Here is a 25843-nt window from a genome sequence, read left to right as displayed (position 1 = left end):
CTTCGGGATTATTCCATTCTGAAGAATGAAGACTGATAGTGCCCTTTATTGTTTTATCTGTCTCGCTTCTCAGCATTACTTTACCAACTCATCTTTTCCCCCACATGCTCAGCAGTAAAAGAATACTGTTGAATTTTTAATGACTTTGTATGACAAGTCCTTACTTAAACTTATTATGTAAGTATAATGCTTTTGATGTCTTCAGTGACAAATCAAGAGCAGAGTATTGACAGTCATTTTAGTGGTTGCCTCAGTCATTGGGTAGGCATATAGATTATAAAATTCATTAACTAGAACTAATGCATTTTTAATTTGGGCAGTTAATATCCTTCACAAAATGTTTGAGTCATGTCTAGTTACTAGCAAGAGTTTTACCTTAAAAAAAAAAAGCCACATAATTGATTGTAAAACTATTTTGAAACTTGAACCTGTGCTCATTATAATCAGAAAGCAAAAGTGTTGGGTTTTTTCCTCCCTTTGTTAGATTCTGGGTCAGATGGTATATTAATTTTAAGCCGAATAAGCTCTAAAATATATCATAGGAATATGAAACCTAAAATGTGTTTTTTATAGAGAAAGCGCTTTTTTGGTTGACACTCTCTGCTCAAAAAATAATCCTTCTGTTGCGGCATATGTATATACTCATACAGTCATCCAGGAATGTTGACGTTTCAATGTGAGAGGTTGGCTCCCTCATGACTGTCAGTCAGTCAGCCGTGTAGGTGCTGGGGTAGCAGGAACCTCAGAGTTCAGTTCGTTCCCACAACACTTACCGACTGCCTGCTGTGCACCAGGCCCTAGACTTCAGGTGCTTGAGATAAACAACGATCAGTTATAGTTGGGGTTTCTTGGTTCAGGGACTTCCAGTCTAGTGGCCAAGCCAGAACGTAAACAGATCATTTCAGTATAGGTGGAGAAAGTAGGTATTGTGATAGTGATCTGCAGAGAAGTGCTCCCAGCATCTGGAGAACAAGCGTGCACTTCAAGATGAGTAAAGCCAGGGGTTACATGCCAGCTCTACGGCTTACTAGCTTGATGCCTTTGGAAAGAAACTTAAATTATCTTCCCTTGGGTTCTCTCACCTTTAAAACAGGAGTAGTAGTGTATACTTTGAGCTTTATAAGATAACACATATAAAATGACCCATAGTAAGCACTGGCTAATTCCCTTCCCCTGTCTCTGAATTTTAGCATCCACTGCAGCAGTTACTAATAGGATGTCCTAATGGAGAGGGGACAACTCTTTCTTATTGAAGAAATAAATCAATGCATGGAAAAGGAATGAGGGGAAAATCACTGTTATGATGCCATGGCAGTAATTGACACAGGCAGTGTGCACCAATGGGATGCTAAAATTAGTGAATAAGGGGAAACAGGGTGTTACTTGTATAGTCTCAAAGTACATTTCCCCCCAAATAAATATTTATTAATCACAATGGGAAAAGTTAGCGTTGATGGGCACAAGGCTTAACCTAATTGCTTGTAGAGCATGCATGAGTTACTCTGTTTTAACTGAAAAATGAAACAGTGCACTTACAGTAAAGACATCTGGCAGACAGCACTGTAAGCAAGTGGTCAGTGTTAACATCACCAGGATGACAGCACACCAACATCCTGTTCCCCTGTTGTGATACATCGGTAAGGATGCATTACCTCTGTGGTTCTCTTCCTAGTAGTTGAGTGTTTAAGCTCAGTTTAATCATGGGAAAACACTAGTCAGACTCAAAGGACATTCTATAAAGTAACTGAACAGTACTTTCAACAATCTAAGGATCATAAAAGTCAAGGAAAGACAGGAATTGTCCTAGATTAGAAGAGACCTACAGCACTAAGGACATGTAAGGTGGAATCATGGATTATATCACAGAACAGAAAAAGAATATTGGGAAAAACCAAACTCAAATATAGACTCCATTGGTGACTAGTATTGGAGCAGGGTTAGTTTCTTAGTTTTGACCATTGTGCCATGGAAAGCTTGGGTAGAGTGCATATGGAACTCTGTACTGTTTTTGTAGCTCTTCTGTAAGTCTTCAGTTAGCCCAGGGTCATTTCTTTTGAAACCTCATAGGTAGAGCTCACTATTTTTTTACACCTTTACAGATGTCACCCTTCCTCGCCTTAAGGCCTTCATACCTCAACTCCTGTCACGGCTGCACATTGAAGCCCTTCTCCATGGAAATATAACAAAGCAAGTGAGTGGTTGAGGTTCTAGCAGACTTGTTGGGATCAGTGTAAGAGATTTTCTTTACCCTGGCCTAAGACTGTTCACCACCACAGTATGAATATAAGCACATTAGTGTTGACTTCTCTGCTCTATGGAGGAAGATAGAACAGCATATGAGGGGGTAGAATGATGGTGGTCAACTGTGGACCTACTTTCATGGCTGCCTCCTCCACTCTTGCCGCCTTGTGCAGTCACAGGAGGAAATGGAAATAATAATCCTTACTCTGTGTAGGACAGCAGGACTGTGTAGTGCATAAGAGCTCATGGTGTGCAGTCAGCCTGCATTCAAATCCTGACTCTGCCACATACTAGGTACTTATTCTTCCAGAATGTGTTAACCTCTCAGTACTGTTTTTTTCATCTGTAAATTAGAGTTTAAAGATTAAATTAAATGGTACATGCCAAAGGTTTAGCACGTGGAAGGCTTTTTGGAATTCCCATTCTGGAATTCTGGCAGCCTCTCTCAAGACCCCACACTTTTCAGGATGCCTGAGTGGCTCAGTGAGTTAAGTGTCTGCCTTTGGCTCAGGTAGTGATCCCAGGGTCCTGGGATCGAGTCCTGTATCAGGCTCCTTGTTCAGTGGGGAGCCTGCTTGTCCCTCTGTCTGCCACTCTCCCTGCTTGTGCTTGCTTGCTTTCTCTCTCTGTCTCTGACAAATAAATAAATAAAATCTTAAAAAAAAAAAAAAAAAAGACCCCACACATTTCCTACTACTCTGCTGTACTGTCTCCAAAACAGTGTGCCTGAGGTCAGATACTAATAAGTGGCAGAGACAGGATTTTTTACTAAGGTCAGATTTATTTATTAAAGATTTTATTTATTTTTAGAGAGAGAGAGAGTATACACGATTGGGGGTGGGGCATAGGTAGAGGGAGAGAATCTCAAACAGAATCCCCACTGAACACCGAGCCCAACGCAGGGCGGGGTTCGATTTTAGAACCCTGAGATCGTGACCTGATGTTGAAACCAAGAGTCAGGCGCTTAATCGACTGAGCCCCCTAGGCACCCCAGTTGTATTTCTTAAAAAGCCTTATGCTCACTCACTTCCTTTGCTTTGTGTCTGTGGTCAGGGTCATTCACTTGGGACCAACTTTCCATCACCAGTACCTCTCCAGCTTTGGCGGTACCTTTTCCCACAGCACTGAGGTCATTGTCGATGCTGGTCTGGGTCTGTTTTTCTTCATCTCTGCCACACTGACTGTATTACTGATTGACAAATTCAGTTTTTACCCATTTGAGTAGGGTCAAATATATTTAAGGTTTAAATATATTTTTATGATAACTAGTTTATGTTGTTTTCGTAATGCATGGGCCACCACCCAGTATGCCATTTTTATTCTCAGATGACATCTGTGGTTTTGTAATGTGCTATGCTCTTTTCCCACAGGCTGCACTAGGAATTATGCAGATGGTTGAAGACACCCTCATTGAACATGCTCATACAAAACCTCTCCTTCCAAGTCAGCTGGTTCGGTATAGAGAAGTTCAGCTCCCCGACGGTAAGTTGGATGTCTTAACTTTGGTACCGGACTGCTTTGACGTAATGTTGTGGGTGATTACAGGTGGGTTGAAGTCACTTGGATGATAACGTAAGTTTTATGGTGAAGATCTACTGGCCCCTCTACTATTCATGGAAGTATGGTTAAAGAGAATTAATTCTGCCGGAAAATTCTCTACAGTAAGGCCAAAGAGGTGAAATTGGAGGTAGGCAGTAATTTTAAGAGAATGACATCGGAATTGACTGGCAGTTGAATGTAGAAGAGTTAGGAAGTAAGAAAGGTACAAAGCTGAAGAAGTGTTGACTGTGAAGCATGAAATAAAATCTATTTATGAAAAATGGAAACTAGAGTCGTAATACTGAATTGGAGGCCCATAGGAGTCTTTGGCAGAAATAGTTTTAGGAAACTCACAGGTGCAGACAACAGCATGTATTCATTACATGCATATTTCATAAGGAATTAGTATAAAAGAACAGGTAATAATTAATACACTGGAGTTTGCAGTGTTGGATTACTTTTGTATTAACAATGGTTTCTTTTCATAGAAAAACTCATTAAGCATTATTTTCACTTATTGTTCAAAATTCTGTAATAGGTAACAATTAGACCAAGGATGAGAAGCATTGATTTTTTTTTTAATGTGTTCTTTTTGTTTTTGTTTTTAGCTAAATGTGATGTTGGCTATTCCCCATGCATGCGTGGTCTGTGCTCCAAGCCAGGCACCCCCCCACACACATATACTGTTTTATCTGCCTGAGATAGTGCTCCCTTTCCTTCTCTCTTCCTTATAGACATCTGTACCCTATTCTTCCTTCCAGGCCCCATCTTACAAGCCACCCATTCCACTAAAATTTTCCTCAAACTCCCAGCTGGAAGTAGTCCTCCTCTTCCGACCTCCCAGCACAGGTTTTCTGAAGCTTTCTTTGTTGAAGATGCTGAGCCCTTCTTCTCTTGCATTGGGATTGAGTGCATCTCCATCCTGTTGCTGGACTGTACAGTGTTTAAGGTCGGGCTCTGTGTCTGACTCCTCTGAGAAGCTGCTGAAGCTACTCCAGCACGGTGTTCCTATTGTTGAACGCTCGCAGACACCTTCACAGAGCTCTTGCTCTTCTGCATCATCACAGGCCTGGCGATGGTTCATGTCAAACTGTCTGTCCCCGCCATGGGGCAGAGAGGAGGAATCAGGATATGCCAGTCAGACACTACAGCATTTGGGCGTCAGGCAAAGGGAGGCCAGTCCAGAAACAGATTTTCAAAGTGAAATCAGTCTTTCACACCTCTTTTCTCACACCTCCTGCTTTCTCTCTCCTCTCCTAGGGCCTTCTCTCTCTCCAAGTGCACTGGCCAGATGTTCCAAGCTCAGAAACAGGTCACTTCACATCCCAGTCTCCAAATGCTGGGAGTTAGGGAGTCATTCTGACTTAGCCAGTTGACCAGGTGTGAATGTCTTACACTGTCCTTCAGTTAACTCTCCGGAAGACAGTATTAACAATTTAAAAAGGAAATGTTCAGGCCTTGTGAAGGAGACAGTTTGGGATATATGTGAAAAGGCTAGAAGTTGGGAGAGGGGAAGTCATAGGAGCTCCAGACCATGTTCCCCTTCCTCTTGTGATAAGAGGAAACTTTGAGCCACCAGTACACAATCAGAAGGTGTGACTGTTGGTCAAACTTGGATCTGGTCAGAAAAATGAAATAGGTGAAATACAACTCCAGCTTGTGTGTCTCCCTTCACTGTTGATATCTAAATCACCATCTGTAAGTGAACACAACGTATCATTGCTACTCTGAGAAATCTTCTTGGGGAGTCTTATACTAAGCCCTAAACACTATACATACTCAGTCACATAGATGACTCATGAAGTAAAGTTATTAAATCATGAAGCGTGATCATCTCTGAGTAACTCCGATGAGGTAATTGTCCACCATTTCAATGTGGTGTCCTTAGAAAAGTCCCCCCACTTCTCAGGGCCCTAGCTTCCTCATCTCTACAGTGAGGAGTTAGGCTAAGTTATCTCCAAGCATTGTACACATTTCTGTAAATTTGTGAAATGATCTTTGGTGTGGGTGTTGATATTAAAAATGAAATGCTAAATAGAAATCCAAGATAATAAAGTCAAAACTAGTAATTTTTTCTTTAAGATTTTACTTATTTATTTGACACACAGAGAGAGAAAGACCAAGAAAGAGGGAACACAAGCAGGGGGAGTGGGAGAGGGAGAAGCAGGCTTCCCCCTAAGCAGGGATCTTGATGCGGGGCTCCATCCCAGGACTCTGGGATCATGACCTGAGCCAAAGGCAGATGTTTAACTGACTAAGCCGTGCAGGTGCCCCAACAACTAGTAATGAGTCTGGCTCCAGCCCGGCTGGGGTAGCCCGCCATCCAGCTGTGGCTTGATTCTTTTCACGACCGAAGTGAAGGCTGATAGGCAAATAAATAAATAAATAAATAAATAAATAAATAAATAAATAAAATAAAACCAAAAACACGGTGGCCAAAAGTTGACATCCAAAAGGATTCTTGGATCAAAGTCCCTTTGTGAGTACTGTTATTCTACCCTCCTCCTAACGGTAACCACTTCCCACATGAGCCCCAGTAAGGCAACCTTGCAGCCCACAAAAGAGATAGAAATATGACCACACTTCCCTCTTATAAACAGGTGATGGTAAGTATCTGAGACCACTGGTCCACAGCTGTGGTTAAACAAAGGGCTGGGGGTACCCTGGGATGGCAGTCGGGTCCTCCACAAAAAAAAAAAAAGAATTCTTTTGTATGTTTATTAAAACACAAGTGGTATTTCTGTTGAGAGTCTTATCTGTATTAGCTAGTTCTAAGCTAGTACATGCACTAACTTGTACATTGTATTAACTGTGGGTTTTACTTAGCATTAATACTTAGCCATAAAATGGGTCTTTTATAAATTCTTTGCCCTTTAAATTTGATGAATGTTTATTGAGGGCCTGCCAAGTTCAAATTGCTATATTCAGCAAAGGCTTCCCTTAGGTAAGTTAGTTGAGTTTCACATTCTTAATAAATTAATTGCAGTTTGGAATTGCCGAAAAACACCAACCAGATAAAACAACTTTAAAAAGCCAGACAAAACATTGGCTTTATTAAACCCTAAATAAGATTTTGAACCTGTTCTTTTTTTGAAACTTCCTAGGAGGATGGTTTGTGTATCAGCAGAGGAATGAAGTTCACAATAACTGTGGCATCGAGATATACTACCAGACAGACATGCAGAGCACCTCAGAGAATATGTTTCTAGAGCTCTTCTGTCAAATCATCTCTGAACCTTGCTTCAACACCCTGCGCACGAAGGAGCAGCTGGGTGAGAGGGAAGTGGGGAGTAGCAGGATACCGTAGACTTTGAGCAACCCTTATGCTCAGGAAGCATTCTCCACATGTACCGTCCACTTGCATGGTGCTACGGCCTTGCTGCATTGAGAAAGGCTGTGAAAACTCGCCCATAGGCAAAGTTATGGGGAATCCACTTTAAAAAATAAGCAGTTAACATCTTGTGGACATTAAAGTACTTCTTAGGAGAAGGCCATGTGTTTACAGTACATACCTGTCAATAAGGGACATTTTGGGTAGGGGGAGAGGATGCAAACAGAAGGTTATTTATTATGGAAGGCAAGATGGAAAGCAAGCCGTGCAGAGAAGTTTAGATTCAGGAAACTTTGGGTTCCCTGAGGGCAGGTATTATTTCTTACCCATCTTTGCATCCCAGGCCTGGGGCATACAGAAAGTGTTGAGAAAATGTTTCAGGCAGCGTTTTAGGCACTATTTAAAGTCCTGGAGTTCCTGGCAGGTTTAATCAATGAGAAAAGAAAGAAGCCCCAGTAATGACTGGGAAGAACCAATGAAAGAGGATTTGGGTGAATCTTTCCAAGTATTTTCATTTTTTAAACCACTGCTACACTTGACGCTCATCACGGAAAAGGGATAAATGGTCCATCCCATCAGGTGCTCACTGTCTGATCGGAGGTGAACAGAAGAGAAGTCCCTGCCCTCTCTGAGCTGATGTTATGGTCAGGAAGACAGACCATAAACAAACTATAAGGGAATAGTTACCATGCAACATGGTAAATGTGGCTGAGAGACTTCACTGCAACTAAAGGTCACGCTGAAGATAGTGACTTCCTCAGAAGTGGGACCCAAAGACACCACAGCTGTCAGAGATGTGGTTCAGGGAAGAGCAGCTGCAGGACGCAAGCACAGCTCAGTTTGAACAGGATGTGGAAGGGTGGTTGTACATGAGCTCACAAGGTGACAGCAGAAGTGTGACCTTCTGTTACTTGGTCTCTCGAGATTTTTAGTCTGAATAGAGTCGGTCTAGGAATGGATTCATATAGGGAACTTGGATGTGAAAGGAATCAGCGGTGGAATCATGGTAAGGGGTTGAAAATGAGTTCAGTCTGTCCTAGGAATGGGAATGACTTTAACATAGATGGAGGATGGTTAACTCGCAGACAGGGAGCAGTTGTGGGATGTACGACTGAATAATGAAGAGGGTTTTTTCCTTTTTTTTTTTTTTTTTTTTAAGCAAAAGAATTATCTCCCAACTTTTAACTGTTCTTCAGAGAGCTCTTTTGCTCTATCCTTAGGGACTTAGGATATCCCAGTTATTCATATTTCTTCAGAGGTGAATAATACAAAGCCTATAAGTAGATTTTACTGCTCTGATAGGATAAGTTTTGAAGGATTAAAAATGACCCAAGGCTCAGATGCCCGAGTCCTGACTGGCTGATGTTCGTGTTTCAGGCTATATCGTCTTTAGCGGGCCGCGTCGAGCCAACGGCATACAGGGCTTACGATTCATCATCCAGTCAGAAAAGCCGCCTCACTACCTAGAGAGCAGAGTGGAAGCTTTCCTAATCACCATGGAGAAGTCCATAGAGGACATGACAGAAGAAGCTTTTCAAAAACACATTCAAGCATTAGCGATTCGTCGACTAGACAAACCAAAGAAATTATCTGCAGAGTGTGCTAAATATTGGGGGGAAATCATCTCTCAGCAATACAATTTTGACAGAGGTAAGGCAAAATGAGGGCCCCGACTTTTACGACACATGAGTGTAATGTTTGAGGACACGGAGGCCATTCTACAAAATGGTACTCCTCTTGTAGGTGATGTTCTGGTGCTAATTTGGTTGGGGTGTGAAGCATAGCACTTCTGAAGAACCATTTTTTAACATCATAACAGTTTTTATTAAAAAACTTTATCTTTTTTCTTCTCTAAAACTAGAGCTGGCTCTTCCTGCATCTCATAATAATGCAGTAATAATAAATCTAATTTCACTTTTTTGTGTTCAGTTAGCGTGCCTCTGAGGTGCTGAGCACAGATGATGTACTTATCTGTGGCTCATAATACCAAAAAAAGAAAAAGGAAAATGTGCAGATTGAACTCTCCTGAGATAAGCCTGCCCTGAGGCACAGGGGTTTAAACTTTTGCCTGCAGGGATCTCCAGGAATGTGTCGGTGCCATTACATTTGGGACAGTTGTGCTCCCTGAAGTCGCCTGCTCAGCGGCTTCCTTCTTCTACAGCAGAGAGTCACAGGGCAGGGCGCCACGGCGCTGGAAGTCAGGGGCTTGTGTTCTCATTCTGACACCAACAAGCTGAAGATCTTAGCCAAGACGCCTTTGTCTGGGGCTCCCGTTTTCTTACCTGTCATTTTTTTAGCCATTGGCAGTGGTGCCTACCATTTCTTGAGCATTTGCCATGTGGGTAGTAGCGTGTGACTGTCACTCATCATTTTCCTTAGTTCTCACAGCAGCCCCTTTAAGTAGTTATTACCCCCAATTTCCAGATGAGGAAACTGAGGCTCAGAAAAGCTGACGTGACTGGACTGCAGATCCAGTAGCTCCTAAGTAGAAAGCCAGGATGTCTTCAGGCGCTTTACTTGATATTTATCCCCTGACTACTTGCAGGAGCAGATGATCACTTAAAAATAGGGATACCTAAGAGAATTAGAACAAAGTATATGGTCACTTACTATAGTATTCTGGGCTACTTAAGATGGAAATATTAGTAAATTATTGTTTGATTGCTGTTTCAGACAATACAGAAGTTGCATATTTAAAGACACTTACCAAGGAAGACATCATCAAATTCTACAAGGTAATTGAACTTACATGTTGAGATTTTAACTCCTAAGCAGATATTATTTGTGCCGTGTTGTATGTTACTGCTTTGGATCTTCTGCAGCCTCGGTCAGCTATCCTGCTCTGAAGGGTCTTTTACCTGTGAAGCAGGAGCAGGACCGTGCATGGCTTCTGAATGAAGACCCCAGCGACTAGAGCTTCTGGACCTCAGTTTTCTTATTTATGCAATCAATAGAGATTAATAGGAGCATGAATTGAAGTGAGGTGTGCAAAGTCATTGGCACTTAGCATTTAATAAATGGTATCTGTTGCTGTTACCTCTTCAGTAATAATTCTCAGCCTCAGAGTTTTTTTTTTTTTTTAAAGATTTTATTTATTTATTTGACAGAGAGAAATCACAAGTAGATGGAGAGGCAGGCAGAGAGAAAGAGAGGGAAGCAGGCTCCCTGCTGAGCAGAGAGCCCGATGCGGGACTCCATCCCAGGACTCCGAGATCATGACCTGAGCCGAAGGCAGCGGCTTAACCCACTGAGCCACCCAGGCGCCCAGCCTCAGAGTTTTTTAAATGTTTTTAATCAGAATGCTTTGAATCAGAATTTGTTTTCCTTGCTGATACTACAAAATAAGTTTCAGTTGTGTCTCTTTATTGCTTCAGACTATTTACTTTGTGAGGTTACGTCTTTGTTCCCAGGGCTTACAAGAAAGGGTGATCATGTTCAGCTCTTTCTGGCTTCTAACGCATTATTAGTTGTGAGTGTTTAAGAGAAGTGATGTCCCAATATAACTTACTCTTGTGTTTCCACAAGCAGGATTTTTTTCTTCCCCTCCACAAATTCTGTTACTCATTTGAAATTACAAGTAGAACCTAATTACTGAATTTGTAAGAATAGCAGTTTATAAGACTGAGTCTTTCTTGTCTTAAAAAATAAGAGTTTTATTACCAAGCTTAAGCTGAGTCTAGAGCATCTTTTTCCTAGCTGAGTACCATGGTACACTATTGTTCCACAAGATATTAGTAGGGGAATTTACAAGAAAGAGTTTCATGACCATGCAAGTTTGGGAAAGACTACACTCTTCATTCTTGTTTTTGGAGAATCAACAGTGTGTTAGCATTTTAGAAGTTCTGAGAAACCCCACAGTAAAAATTTCTTTAGCCTAGCATTTAATTTTGACTAATAAAACTTCATTTTTTTTTTTTAAAAGATCCTATTTATTTATTGAAGAGAGAGAGAGAGAGCATGAGCAGGGAGGGGGCAGAGGGAGAGAAAGAGAATCCCTAGCAGACTGGGTGAGCACAGGGCCCAGAGCCCAACGTGGGCTCAGTCTCACAACTCCTAGATCATGACCTGAGCCAAAACCCAAGAACTAGACACTTAACCAACTGAGCCACCCAGGTGCCCGGACTAACGAAACTTCCTAAAGTGATTCAGCATGCATCCTTTTTTCTTTTTTCCTCCTCACAAAATATAAGTATCTCCTGGGACTCCAGTGTTCCTTAGAGTACGGTTTGCAAGAAAATGCAGTTTTTTTATTGGTTCGTTTCTTTAGAAAGATGGAGATTGGGGCACCTGGGTGGCTCAGTCAGTTAAGCGTCTGCCTTCTCTTCAGGTCGGGGTCCCAGGGTCCTGGGATTGAGTCCCGCATCGGGCACCCTGCTCAGTGGGAGTCTGCTTCTCCCTCTGCCTTTTCCCCCTAGTGGTGCTCTCTCTCAACTAAATAAATAAATAAAAACTTAAAAAAAAAAAAAAAGGGAGGGAAAGGAAGAAAGGGGAGGAAAGGAAGAAAAAAGAAAAGAAGGAAAGAAAGGGGAGAAAAGGCGGGAGGGAGGGAAGGCGATTGTCCTAAAGATTGATAAGAGGGCAATGAAGAGTTGGGTAAAAAGCGATAACGAATAGATCTTTGGAAGCAAATTTTTTCTCAGTAAGTGAGACAGTCTCAAGTGAGATACTTTGTGTTACTGGAGGCAAACCTGGGCCTGGGAGGAGGCTTGTGGGTGAACCTGGGCTGTCCTGGCAGCTGGCGGAGCTGTGGTCGCCTTAATGGTGCAGCATCAGTGGGGTTCACGTTGCAGCTGTACAAGACCTGCCTTATCATAACTGCTCCGTAAATACTTAGTGAGCTGATGTGGCTTTGGCAGCAGTCTCTCACTCTGAGGGTGTAATCAGGGGCAGCTTCCACACAACTTGTGTTTTCCCCTTGGAAAAGACAATAGTGGTCCAGCATTAAGGAAAAGGTCAAGAGTCACTTTCCCACAGGATCTATCAACTCATCGGGCCCAGTGTTCATGGTATGACCTAGGGAAGTCCTTCAGAGGAGCCTGGTGGAGTGAACAGAACCAGCTTGCTTCTCTCATACCATCACTGTAGCTGTGTGACTTCAGCAAGTCATCATACCTCTCTGTCTCTCTAAAATCAGACCATCACGGGGTGCCTGGGTGGCTCAGTGGGTTGAAGCCTCTGCCTTCAGCTCAGGTCATGATCCCAGGGTCCTGAGATCGAGCCCCGTATCAGGGTCTTCCCTCAGCGGGGAGTCTGCTTCCTCCTCTCTCTGCCTGCCTCTCTGCCTACTTGTGATCTTTGTCTGTCAAATAAATAAATAAATAAAATCTTTTTAAAAAAATAAATAAAATCAGACCATCATGACACTTAGCTTACAGAGACTCAAGTGTGCTGATGCAGGAGAGTGCCTGATATAAGGGGACACTGGAGAAATGTTAGTTTCCTTTCTCTTTCAGTAGATGAGGAACCATGGTAGTGCCCTAGTGCAGAAGCTAAGAAGGTTCTTAGAGGAGCAGGTTGTGCTCAACCCTTCACTAAGCTCTGGCCATCGCCTCTGGAGTTATTAAAGGTTACTAGGTGAGGTCCTGCCTCACACCCCAGTGAGTCCTAGGCTAGGTTTGCAATCCCAGCCCAGGGACTTATTAACTGTAGGAGTTTGAGTACTTCACTTCATCTCTGTGGATTCCATTTTCTCATTTGTAAAATGGGGTTAATGATAATTCTTGGCTACCTTACCTAATCTCTGTAGAGTTTAAAGGAAATACTCTTAAGGGGAAACCTCTTTTTTGTTTCTGGCTACGTGAGAGCTAATTCTTCACATTTGTAAAAGAGTACTTCATTTTAAGTTCCTAAGTGGCGCAGAAGGATGACCCTGCTGTTCTTTCTCCCTAGGAAATGTTGGCAGTAGATGCCCCAAGGAGACATAAGGTATCCGTCCATGTTCTTGCCAGAGAAATGGATTCTTGTAAGTATTAAATATTGACCTTTTTTTTTAAGTGTATTTTTAGGCACCTGATGGTCGTCTCTTGCCCTAGGAGCATCCCTTCATTGGGTACCAGAGAGTAAAGAGAGGAGGGGACGAAATGGAGGCAGGGTCTGCTTTATCAAAGCAGAAATAAGGAGCAAAGGGAAATGAGGCAGGGGAGGAGAGCGCCAGCATTAGCTGCCACGGTGCCAAGCTGGCCACAACTTTTCAAGGAGACACAGCTAGTTAGTCGCAGGACATCTTTAGAGAAGCTGTGCGAGGGACCACTGCATACAGTTCATCTGCTCAGTCCTTCCCATCTTCTGTCTCTGAGTGGCCAAGGTTTACCTCCCAACCGTTAGCTCCCCTGACCTTCTGGGTTGTTTTACTGGATCCTTCCTGGTTGGTCAGAGCCTCAGGGTCCAGTGAGGCCAGGCATGGGCATCAAAGTTGCTGTGGGCCAGGCTTTATAGCCACAGTAACATTGTGAACCATCACTGGCAACATTCCGGATAGGAGGTAGGACCAGCAGTTGAGGTGTTGGGGAGCAGGCAGCCTGGGGGGGACACATGCCTGGTACAGTTTCCGCATGGGCCAAGTCCGGTTTCAGTTTCTATTTTTTTTTTTTTAAAGATTTTATTTATTCATTTGACAGACAGATCACAAGTAGGCAGAGAGGCAGGCAGAGAGAGAAGAGGAAGCAGGCTTCCTGCTGAGCACAGAGCCGGATGTGGGACTCGATCCCAGGACCCTGGGATCATGACCTGAGCCGAAAGCAGAGGCTTTAACCCACTGAGCCACCCAGGCACCTTCAGTTTCTATTTTTTAAGTTGCTCTTGTAGGCCAGTATTTATTATGTCAGTAGTAAACCTTTTATTTTCTTCTAGGTCCTGTCGTTGGAGAGTTCCCATGTCAAAATGATATAAATTTGTCACAAGCACCAGCCTTGCCGCAAGTAAGAAATGCAAATGTCATTTAGAGCGCATGGTTAGAGGACTTCCTTCGTGGAAGGAGCTTGTTCATCAGGACACATAAGGCTAGAGGTTTCAGGTCACCAGGTGTTTGAGCCTCTACTTTATGTTCCCCTTAAAGTCTGGTTCGCCATTCTGACAGCTCCCAGGGGTCATGCCCTTTCGTCAGCAGAAAGACTTGGCCTCTGACCTCGTTTGCCTTTGCTTCTAGTTTGAAGAATTATGTTGCTCTGCAGTGAGTTACCTCCAGCCATGTCTTTTTACCTGGCCCCTTTCATGGTGCAAGCATGTTTTAATCGTCTGGAAGGGTTGGCCTTTACTGGCAGAAGGAGGGAACTGGCAGTGTGCTCAGGCCCCTGCCGAGGAGGCATAACAGCCTCTGCATCCTGCTGGAGACTTGTGTGCCCGCTCTTGTGCCCTCACCCTTGTATGCCCAGAGGGAAGCCAGGTGTCTTCTTTCTGGCCCCGGGTCCCACTCAGACACTCACCACAGGTTTGCATAGACAGTCCAGCCCTACCGAGCCAGGAAGATGAGATGGTAATAAGTGGGGTAGAAACTAGTGTGTGTGGGAGGGGGGGAGGGGGGGTGGGAGGGAAGGAAGGAAAGAGAAAGAAGGGAAAGAAAAAAAGAAAAGGAAGGAAGAGGGGAGGAGAGGGAGGGAGGGAAAGAAAAGTAAAGAAAGGAGGAAAAGAAAAGTCAGCGTTCTCGTCAGTCTGGTTTTTTAGACTATAAACACTAAGAACTTTTTTCTTTGCAGCCTGAAGTGATTCAGAACATGACTGAGTTCAAGCGTGGTTTGCCGCTGTTTCCCCTTGTGAAACCACATATTAACTTCATGGCTGCAAAACTCTGAAGATCCCTCCAGGGTGGGAGCGTGCAGGTGGATGCGTCCCTGAGTCTTCCAGGGGTGGGAAAACCTCCGCCACTTCAGTAGTTTCTGGCTCACGATTAGAGAGACAAACAGAAAAAAGAGGGGCTTGTCAAATGTCATTATGTAGAAATATTAAAAATCCAAAGTAATTAAATTACGAAATCTTATAGATGTAGAATATTTTTTAAATACATGCCTCTTAAATATTTTAAAATTTTTCTTTCATTACTAAGAGAAATTGCCCTGTATATCAGTACTTAAAATGATGAATGATATTCCTGTAGAATCTTACCTTCCCTGTTCTGTAAAATAGTCACTTGTCAGAAGACAATATGTTAGTCACTTTTTTTTTCCTAAAAGCCTCCTAGGTTGACAGAAAAGGCTTTAAAACCTTTAGAAAGGTAATACCTTTTTAAAAACTGATTCTCAAATTTGCTTTCTATTTGGTGGTTTCATGTAAATCAATGAAGAACATTAACATTTGGCAGATAATGAACAAAGCGAAATAATTTTCTTTTATTAGTAAAATTGCTGATTATATAAAGCATGGTTTTAATCTTTTTATAAAATTTGAACATGTTTTTTATTCAAACTAGCAAAATGCTGGAAAACCCTAGAACACCCTACTTATTTACAATGCTAGAAATACAGACTGACCTTACATCAATTTTGTCCCAAACTGAATTTCTCAGGATTACTGTGATTTGTTTCTTTCCGATTGAATTATATTGGCGTTTTTGTTCATAGTTGGTTTGCCGTGTTCCATCAGTTTTACCTTTTCCCATCAATAACATTTATTGTATTTATTTGATGAGTACAAATAGGGTCAACTTCAGATCCCACTGAGTGTGTGACATGCTTTTCCAACATCAGCTATTAAAAATACTTGTAACTTTTTGCTGCCATGATATTGCAGTCAGTATATGAACCAAAATATTTGCCCCATTATGAATTTAAAAGACAGCAAGTACAAAGCCACCTTTTTGAAGGTACAAAAAATAAAGCCTTGATTCTTAAGTAGTGTGATCTCCAGAAGACTCTAAAATCCCTTTTTGCTACCAGTCTAATATTGCCTTAAGTGTTAAGTTATTTTTTGAATATATAAATATAAACATAGAAACACAGATGAAGACTGGAGTGGACTTTTAAAAAACTATTTTTTTCATGAGATACTATTTTAGATGAAATTGTTACTGTAGATTTAACAGCTGTTTTGAAATATTTACTGTTATTAAAACTTGCTTTAGGAGAAATTGTGAATATCCTTCCACACACAGGCCCTAGTAATAGTACGTGGCCCCGTTGTCCACTAACTCAGGCAAAGTATAGGATGACATTCTCCGATGACATCTTACCTCTACGTGAGTGACTGGCCAGGACTTCTTTCTGTAGAGTCATGTCTTTTCACACCTTCGGTTTTCACATTTGCCATTTCCCAGATAATCTACATTTGGGGCAAGAGTGATATAATCACAGCTGTGGAGTCTGCTTTCAGAAGTGGCCTCCAGTCTCCTGTCAGATAAATGTGGTGCTGTACCCGTCTTTTTACCCCTACCTGCAGGAGCTTCCTCGTGGGAAGCCTGTCTTTGTCCCTCAGAAGGTGGGTGAGCCATCACTTCCTTCTGGTTTTATGCATTTGTAGACTATGCAGCTTTTCATCAAACTGCAGATATACACAAGAGGGATCGAAAATTAGCCCTGAGTGTTTAAATCCACCGCTGGAAGAGTAAATACTCCACCTACCTTTTCTGCGGAAAATTATGTGCTATTGAGTAATTTTTAGCTCTTTTAAAAAAAAAATGGGTGAAATTTAACAGTGTCATTTTTGTGAGAAAGTCACATGAAATCTGAAGGGAGTCTCGTGTAGTCTTCCAGGAACCTGGGGTTGCATGCAGGGTGTGCCAGCACTGTCCGGTTTCCAGACTGGATCTCTGGCTGCTGTTGGATCGCCCGGGCATTCTAATGGATTCATTGAAATGGGTCCAAGCCGCAGTCCATGAGCAATAACAGACCACCTTGGATACTGCTGTTTACTCAGCGCATAGTAAATGAGATTTGTGGGAAACAGACTAAGTTATTAGTTACTACTTTTTAAAAAAGTCTTCTTTTCGCCTAGGTGATGTGGAAGGCAGAGCATGTGACACAGCCAGTATGGTGGAGTGCTAGGGTAATCCTGTTTACAATAAATTGCCTGAATTTAACCTCTGGCGTTTGCATTTGTATTATTTTTACAGTTTTAGTGGGCAGCCTACCTCTTAACATCCCAATTTGACGTTATTTTTTGCTTTTATTATTCCTAATGCAGAAAACAGTGAATTGGTTTTTTTAGGGAAAAATTTTTTTTTGAGTTTATCTGGGTGACAGTGATTTAGTCAAATAAATGGGTCATTTCACACTCAAAGAGTAGATCGCTTTTGTGAAAGGAATCTTGGTGGGGGGCTGAGCTCCTTGCTGTGCATATTGTCACTGACCCCAAACTCAGAAAGATTTGTCCTTGGCATTACAGGGAGAACAATAAAAAGGGTAGAAAAGCCAAATATTTCCTCAGCAGCTAGTTTTGCTTCTTGTTGCCACATCTCCAGCAGCAGGTTAGGCAGATATCTTGTCCAATCCCTGGCTTCTGATGCCCTGCCAAGGTAATCTTCCTACTAGTGTGGTTGCCAGCTGGCTCACATGGCCACTTCGGGAGGAAATGTGCTTATTCTTGTGTTTGCAGCCTAGACCGTGGTGCAAGCCCACACAGTCAGCACCGTGCTCAGGGATGCTGCAGGAGCCCTCTCCAGGGGCCCAACGCAGCCCCAGGTTTTATGGCTTGGGGCAGTTTTCCCCTCTCATGGTGCATTGGGGGGATCACGTGAGCTCCTTAATCATATTCTCTAATACAGCTTCACAGGATGTTTAAGTCGTGGTGAAAACCAAGAATTCTGACATACTCACCTCCCCTTTCTAGGGGTGGTTCCTGCCCTCCTAATCCTTCCCTGGCAGGGCCTCTGACCAGTCGGCTCCTGGATCCCAGGTATTCTGTGCTGCCTGTCAAATGAAGTTGAGTTTCCTTGTCAACCTGGACATTGTCCACCCCGAGATTTCATGTGGCAGTGCCCATTGGTGCACTGAAATGCTGCTGTTCTCACCCAAGGCCAGGTCTTCACAGATATGACAGCATTTTGGACCACTCATGCCCTAAAAGAACAGTAACCTCACAAAGTACTTTATAGATTATAGACCGCCCTCACAGACCTCTTCTGCAATAATCTTTGACACAGAAGGACAGGGATTAAAATTATCTTCATCATACCAGTTTTTCAGAGATGGGAATAGGCTCAGAAAGGCTAAACGGGTAGCCCAGGACCATGCAGGAAGCACATATTGAAATCTCCATTCTGATCTTTAAACTTTGAAACCTCATTGTCCCATGTGGATTTCCTATAATAAGAGCTACCAAGTCCATGAATGTACCTGTGGAACAAATTAGAAAAGCATTTGCTTTTGCATTTGTATGAAATGTTACCATTTTTACATGTACCGTTTTAGTCTCCCAACCTTTGCCTGTCTCGGAGGGAGTGAGACCAGATCTCACAGTGGAGGCATCTGCGCAGTCCACGGTGGTGTCCACTCCACTGGGCTGTCTTGTGGCCTGCCGTATCTCTGTGTTCAGCTTAATTCAGACCCATGCCTCTCGGCCTGCTACACCCTTAAATCAATGCAGGCCCTCCTTTCTGGTGCCCCTGGAGTGATGAGAGTCTCTGGGATCCTTCAAGAAACTGAGAAAAGGAGTACAAGGAAGATTCCAGTTCTCCTGTGACCCCAGCACTCAGAGACAACCACATTTAGATCACGGGGTTTTTTTGCATTCTTTTTCCTATGCATATAGGATGGGGTCATATATTCAGTGTTGCAACTTTTTCTTTCAATGGTCTGTACTGAAATTTTCCCACATAGATCCGCTTGAGGAAAAAAAAATGTAATTTTGTTTTTGTTGTTGGGTGTTTGGTGTCATGTACTATTATTTGTTTATCGAATCCTCTTTGTAGGATGTTTAGGTTGTTTTCGGACTTTGATGCGTGATAAAGCTCCTTGTGTTGAATATGTGTGTGATTTTCTGGTTATTTCTTTAAATTGCTGGGTTATAGAATATGAATAGATCATTTAATCTTTTTCAAAAGTTTTACATCTATAGAGAAGTTGTAAAAATAGTATAATAAATTTCCATATGTCTTCACCGGTTTTATGTCTGCTACCTATTGCTCTCTCTTTTAAGTAGGTCGCAGACATCATGACTTCTTTACCCCTAAGTTCATCATCAAGTCTCTCCTGATGGCAAAGGCAATGTAAAGAATTTGGCCTCACCCAAAGGAAGGACCAGCCTTTGTCCCCTTTGTCTTTCTTTAGATACAGTGTATTGGTTACTTTGACAAATGAGATAGATAAATTTCTTGAAAGACACAAATTACCAAAGCAGACATGAAATAGAGAGTTTGAATATTCTGTATCTGTTTAAGAAATTGAATTACTATTCTTCCCACAAAGAAGGTTCTACACCCAGTTGGCTTCACTGGTAAATTCTATCATACATTTAAGTATGAAATTATACCATCTTATGTAATATTTTATAAAACAGGAGGGAACTCTGTTAACAAAATGTCAACAATTTGAATCCAGTGATGTATAAAAAGGAATTTTTGTACAGTTGACTTTCAAATACTACACAAACCTTACTTGATGACAAAGTGGAGTTTTCTCAGGAATGCAAGGTTGGTATAATATTTGAAAATCAATTAGTATTATTTACCATAATAACAACTGAGAAACCATGTGACCACTTTACAAAGTTCAGTAAAAACATTTTATAAGGTTCATAAAAACTCTTAGCAAATGACTAGAAGGGAGCTTTTTCAACATAGTAAAGAGAATTTATAAAGGACCTAGTGGTAACATATTTAAGGATATTATACTGTTGAATACTTTGCCTCCAAAATCTGCACCGAGATGAGGATGTGTGCCTTTACCACTATTCAGACTTGTATTTGAGGTCCTAGTTGATGCAGTTGATTAGAAAAGGTGAAGTACAATTGTCTATTCACAAATGACATGAGCACATACAAAAAACCCTAAAGACTAAAAAAAAGAATTAAGGAGGGGTACATCTTTTTAAATATGAAAACACTGAAAACTCTAAAACATTACTGCAAGTTTTAAAAACACCTAAATGAAAGGATATTTGTGTCATACTCAAGATTGGAAGACAGTATTTTTAAGGTATCTGTTCTCCCCCATTGATTCTTCTTCTTTTTTTTTTTTTTTCAAATACTTTACTTGACACAGAAAGAACACAAGCAGAGGGAGAAGCAGACTCCCACCAAGCAAAGGAGCCCAATGCAGGGCTCAATCCCAGGACCCCGGCCATGACCCAACCTGAAGGCAGATGCTTAACGGCTCAGCTACTCAGGTGCCCCTTTCCCCATTGATTCTAAGCAATGCATACCAAAATCCCTGCAGGGTTTTTTGGCAGATATTTATGAATTGATTTTGAAATTTACATGGGCATTCAAAGAATCTTGAATAGCTTAAATAGTGGGGTTCCATAAAATGGTTAGCACTCCGGACTCTGAATAGCTAAAATAATTCTGGAAGAACAAAGTACTGTGATAGCAAATCTTACATAAAACTATAGTAATCAAGGGGCACTTGGGTGGCTCAGTTAAGCGTTCGACTCTTGGTTTTGGCTTAGGTTATGATCTCAGGGCTGTGGGATTGAAAATGAGCATCAGGCTCTGCTCTCAGTGGGAAGTCTGCTTGAGATTCTCTCCTTTTCCTTCTGCCCCTCACCTGCTGCCAAAATTTAAAAAAAAAAAAAAAAATCTTAAAAAACCCCCTAAACCAAACACTGTAGTAATCAAGATAGGGTGGTAATGGTATCAACCTAAGAATAGATGTAGATCAATGGAAGAGAATAGAGAGTCCACAAGTAGATCCCCAGGTTGGTTTTATTAGACTTCGGGCAAAAAAAAATGGCATGGTAATTCAATTGGGGGGGGCGGGGGGTGAGGAGCAGTCTTTTCAACAAATGGTTCAAAAACAACAGATAGCCTTATGGGGGAAAAAAATTGAACCTCAACTGTAACCCCCACAGTACATACAAAACTCAACAAAGATTTAAACAAAAACTAAACATACAAAATTTCTAGGGGGAAATATAGAAGAAAATATTTTTGAAATTTGGTAGACAAAAGTTTCTTAGAGTGCAAAAGGCACTAACCATCAAAGAAATTTTTCAAGTTTAAAAATGTCTATTGTTTAAAAGATACCCATTAGGGGCTCCTTGGTGGCTCATTTGGTTAAGCCTTCTTCCTTCAACTCAGGTCATGATCTCAGGGTCCTGGGACTGAGCCCTGCATCGGGCTCCCTGCTCAGTGCGGAGTCTCTTTCTCCCTCTCCCTCTCCCTCTGCTGCTTCCCCTGCTTGTGTTCTCTCTGTCTGTCTAAATAAATAAAATCTTAAAAAAATTAAAAGATAACCTTAAAGAAAAAAAGCTGCTGATTTGGAGAAAGTATCTGCAACACTTAAATCAGAATACCCAAGAGGGGCGCCAGGCTAGCTCTAACACTACTTTGGAACAAGATAAAAAGCAGCTTAGCTATTTGATCTCTGCCTACTGCGATCGTAATAATTGGCAGTTTTAATCAAGATGGCCATTTCCTAGGGCGCCTGGGTGGCTCGGTTGGTTTAGCATCAGACTCTTGATTTCTGTTCGGGTCATGATCTCCGGGTTGTGAGATCAAGTCCCCGTGGAGCTCTGTGCTGGGCATGGAGCCTGCTCAAGATTCTCTACCTTCCTCTCCCGGCCCACCCCTCCCCCAAACAAGATGGTTATTTCCCTTCCTCTCTGCATATTGTTTTTAGCATGGGAGGGAAGGAGAGAGAGAATACCATGCAGGCTCCAAGAAAGAGAATACCAAGAGAATACCATGCCCAGGGTGGAGCCCCGCTGGAGATCATGACCTGAGCCAAAAATCAGAACTCAGACGCTTAACCAGCTGAGTGTATTTTGTAAGGTACAGAGATGTCAGTATATCACCTTTGGCCAGATCCCCAAAAGTGACCAGAATGGTGACTGGATGAATTTTACTGGCTAATCTGATTCTTCAAAGCCTTTAATTTATTGTGGGTGACTAGCACCAGTTTTGAACTGATATCTGAACTCTGTTTCACACACACACAGTAAAGTCCCTAATTTCCCAAAACGTGGAACTCATTAAGGAAATTCAGGCTTTGCTTAGACTTGTTTCATGGCCATAAAGGCTAAACTTCCCTTAATGTGAGCCTTCATTATGGCTTTCTGAACCTAAGGCTTGAGCTAGCATAGCCTAACCTAGTTAATAGTTAAAAGCTTGGTCAGTTTGGTTCTTTGTTTCTAAAAATCTTTTTTATTTTATATGTAGGCGGGGTCTCTGGCTGACTCAGGTAGGACACGTGACTCTTGATCTCATCGTCGTGAGTTCAGTTCCACATTGCTTGGAGAGATTAGCCTACTTAAAAATAAAGTCTAAAAAAAATAATGAGATGTAGGTACTTTCAATGTGCAACTAAAGTTACGAGCAAGAGAAGCAATAAAAATGAAAGCTGTCGCGCGCGCACTTTGCACACCCTTCAGAACGGCCCAGATTGAAAGACTAACAACACCAAGGGATGGTCAGCAGCTGCATCTCTCATAGGAAAGCGTAAGTTGTGCAACCACTTCGGAGAACGGTTTAGCAGTATCTCCCAAAGTGGTCTGTCCCCCCTGATGATTACACCTATTAATTCAAAACATTACTATTTGTGGAAAATGTTTTGGGAGGCACTGCCCTAGGTCCTTGCTACTCAAAGTATGGGCATCACCTGGGAAACTGCTAAAAGCACAAGGATCTTGGGCTCTTCCCCAGAATCCTGGAGCAAGTCTGCCTCTTAACAAGAAGCCCAGGTGAGTCACATATACAGTGAAGTCTGAGGCGCACTGCCAGTTACCTCTCACCAATTAAAACTCTTCTTTGAAGGTGAAAAATACAAGGGAGACTTAATTTTTACAAAACTGTTTTTGAATATTCTGTTTTGTTTTGTTTAACTTTTTTATTAAATTGCACAAAATGGTATATAGTTCAATGAGTTATCACATAGTGAACACAGACCTATGTAATGACAAAATCAGGGCAAGAAATAAATTATTATCCCTTCTTTCCCCTTTGCAGTCACAAACTCCCCTTTGCTAAAGTAACAACTGTCTTGACTTCTAACAGCATGAATCAGTTTTGCTTGCTTTGAGCTTTACATAAAAAGATTTTAAATATGCACTGTTAAAGTCTGACTTTGGATAGCATTGCATTGGTCAGGTTTATGCATTTATTATGTGTAACCATCGTTCCCTCCTCCACTTTTGTTATATAGTATTCCATTGTATGAATATATCATAATTTACTTATCCGTTCTATTGAAGGACATTTAGGTTTCCAGTTTGGGATTACTTCTAAATAACATGGCTACAAACATTCTTAACATGTGTTTGGGTACACACTTGTATGCATTTCTATAGGTGTACCTAGGAGTGAAATTGCTTTATCATAGATGCAATCTAAATGATCAAATAGCTTGATCAAATAAAATCAAGAAGTGGTTACTACAGGCTGGAAGATACCATAAAAACATTTAGAGGTTGTTTCTTAGTATGCTAGAAACTTCTCTCAATTAGGGACCAAGAATCAGATATGCCTTAGAAGCCACAACACATGGGGGGTAACTTGGGCCAAGTGTGCTCCCCTTGATCTCAGAGGGAGCAACTCTCCTCAAATAGGCTTCAGACCTTGAATGATGGGCTACAATGGCCGTCAACTCTGGATCACATTAGAATGACCAGTTACATACATCCCAGTCTTTACAAATGGGGTCCAGGGGACGGCATTTGTAAAGATCTCACAGTGATTCAGCAAAGCTGGGGATTAGACACATTGTACCTTTAAGAAGAGAACTTGGGACTCATTTAGTCCAGGACTTCTCAAACTTGCCTGTTCCTAAGAATCACTGGGAAGAGCCAGCCAAATTCCCCCAGAACTTTGTCGTTTTAATAACTGAATTTTAGATCAGTAATGCTTGTAGCATGATGAAGGCTGAGCCATTGTCAGTGGGGATTAGTTTCAGAAGCTTTTTAAAGATCGCAAGCTGAAAAGGAAGCTGATTCTGGCAATGTAAGATTTAAGCAAAAAGATGAAAAGTAGGGTCTGAGGGGGCACCTAGGATCCTCTGGGGCTCTGTGTTGTCAGGGGGGTGTTATCACTTGTGGGAAGTAAAGTGACTCATCTCAACCAGTAATTGAGAGAATGAAATGAGAAAATAAGTAAGAAAGTTTTCGGCAAATAACATCAAAATCAGATTGCAGCTACCAGGGACCAGTCTGAGTGTGTGTGTGTGTGTGTGTGTGTGTGTACACGCCTCAGGAAGATTACAGAATTTACAGAATTTACCTGAATAGATTGTCTTCCTTCATGGGAATCTTACAGGAGGAATGATTATCCAAAATTCACCAATTTAGGGATTCTCTTGCTCTTTAGTTGCACATTGAAAGTACCTAGATATCATTATTTGTTTTTTAAGGCTCTTTTAAAAGGATTTTATTTATTTAAAAGAGAGAGAGTGAGTGAGAGAAAGCATGAACAGGGGGAGGGAGAGAAGCAGACCCCCCTGCTGAGCGGGGAGCCTGATTTGGGGCTTGATTCCAGGACCCTGAGATCATGACCCCAGCCGAACGCAGTCATTAACCAACTGAGCCACCCAGGTGCCCCAGATTTTATTTTTAAGTGTTCTAATCTACACCCAATGTGGAACTAATGACCCTGCGATGAAGAATCTAGTGCTCTATCTACTGAGCCAGCCAGAGCCACCACCTACATATCTTTAAAAGATACTGAAGTCCTGGGGCGCCTGGGTGGCTCAGTGGGTTGAGCCGCTGCCTTCGGCTCGGGTCATGATCCCGGGGTCCTGGGATCGAGCCCCGCATCGGGCTCTCTGCTCAGCCGTGAGCCTGCTTCCTCCTCTCTCTCTGCCTGCTTGTGATCTCTCTCTGTCGAATAAATAAATAAAATCTTTAAAAAAAAAAAAAAAGATACTGAAGTCCTGAGTTCTTTCCCAGACTTGAATGAAATGGTCTGGGGAGGGGCCTGGGGACCCAGATTATTTGCAAGCATCACAGGATCCTGAGGTGCCGCCTGGCCTGAGAACCACTGCTGACATTGCAAAGACGAGGTTGTCCACCAGATGGAGATAAAGCACTTCTCTGCAAAAAAGTCTCCACACACACAAAATCCATCCTCTGACTTTACATCTGTACCAACTCCAATTTATGTCATGTACCAAGCAAGGCAAACATGTGAGAAGATAGGTAAAATTATCCATAGTACTGTTGCTTGCCAACCAAGATATTCTTGCCACCACTGGGGATAATTCCAGGAACCAATTTAAAAAATAACATGGCTAAAAATATATCTTATTCCCCCAACTACCTGAGCTAGCATCTAGAAATACTTTCTATCCTTTCTGAGTTCACTTTAATAAAATAGACCACAGAACCGACATCAAGACTGAAAATAAAAAAGGACGGGAATATAATAGAGCGGACATTTTGGAAATATGATCACACCAAAAACTATGTAGGGGCGCCTGGGTGGCTCAGTGGGTTAAGGCCTCTGCCTTCGGCTCGGGTCGTGGTCCCGGGGTTCTGGGATGGAGCCCCACATCGGGCTCTCTGCTCAGCGGGGAGCCTGTTTCCTCCTCTCTCTCTGCCCGCTTCTCTGCCTGCTTGTGATCTCTGTCTGTCAAATAAATGAAATCTTTAAAAAAAAAAAAAAAACTATGTAAATAGAAATTGACATCAATATGAGCAAATTAGCTTAAGATACGCGCA

At 42.0% G+C, this 25843-nt stretch overlaps 1 protein-coding gene across 5 annotated transcripts in view; it reads left to right on the top strand.

Moving 5' to 3' along the window:
• The window catches only part of IDE (insulin degrading enzyme), a 113447-nt gene extending 94580 nt beyond the window's left edge, over positions 1-18867 (top strand). For all 5 annotated transcript variants that reach the window (XM_032312280.1, XM_032312279.1, XM_032312281.1 and 2 more), the window contains 8 exons: positions 2100-2191; positions 3612-3723; positions 6885-7052; positions 8489-8761; positions 9785-9846; positions 13001-13073; positions 13961-14028; positions 14803-18867. In XM_032312280.1, coding sequence (XP_032168171.1) covers positions 2100-2191; positions 3612-3723; positions 6885-7052; positions 8489-8761; positions 9785-9846; positions 13001-13073; positions 13961-14028; positions 14803-14898 — 944 coding nt within the window. In that variant the 3' untranslated portion in view covers positions 14899-18867. The remainder of the gene's footprint in view (positions 1-2099; positions 2192-3611; positions 3724-6884; positions 7053-8488; positions 8762-9784; positions 9847-13000; positions 13074-13960; positions 14029-14802) is intronic.
• Positions 18868-25843: the final 6976 nt, after the last annotated feature.

The sequence above is a fragment of the Mustela erminea genome, chromosome 14 (genome assembly GCF_009829155.1).
Source record: "Mustela erminea isolate mMusErm1 chromosome 14, mMusErm1.Pri, whole genome shotgun sequence".
NCBI lineage: Eukaryota > Metazoa > Chordata > Mammalia > Carnivora > Mustelidae > Mustela > Mustela erminea.
This window is presented reverse-complemented; position numbering and strand designations above follow the sequence as displayed.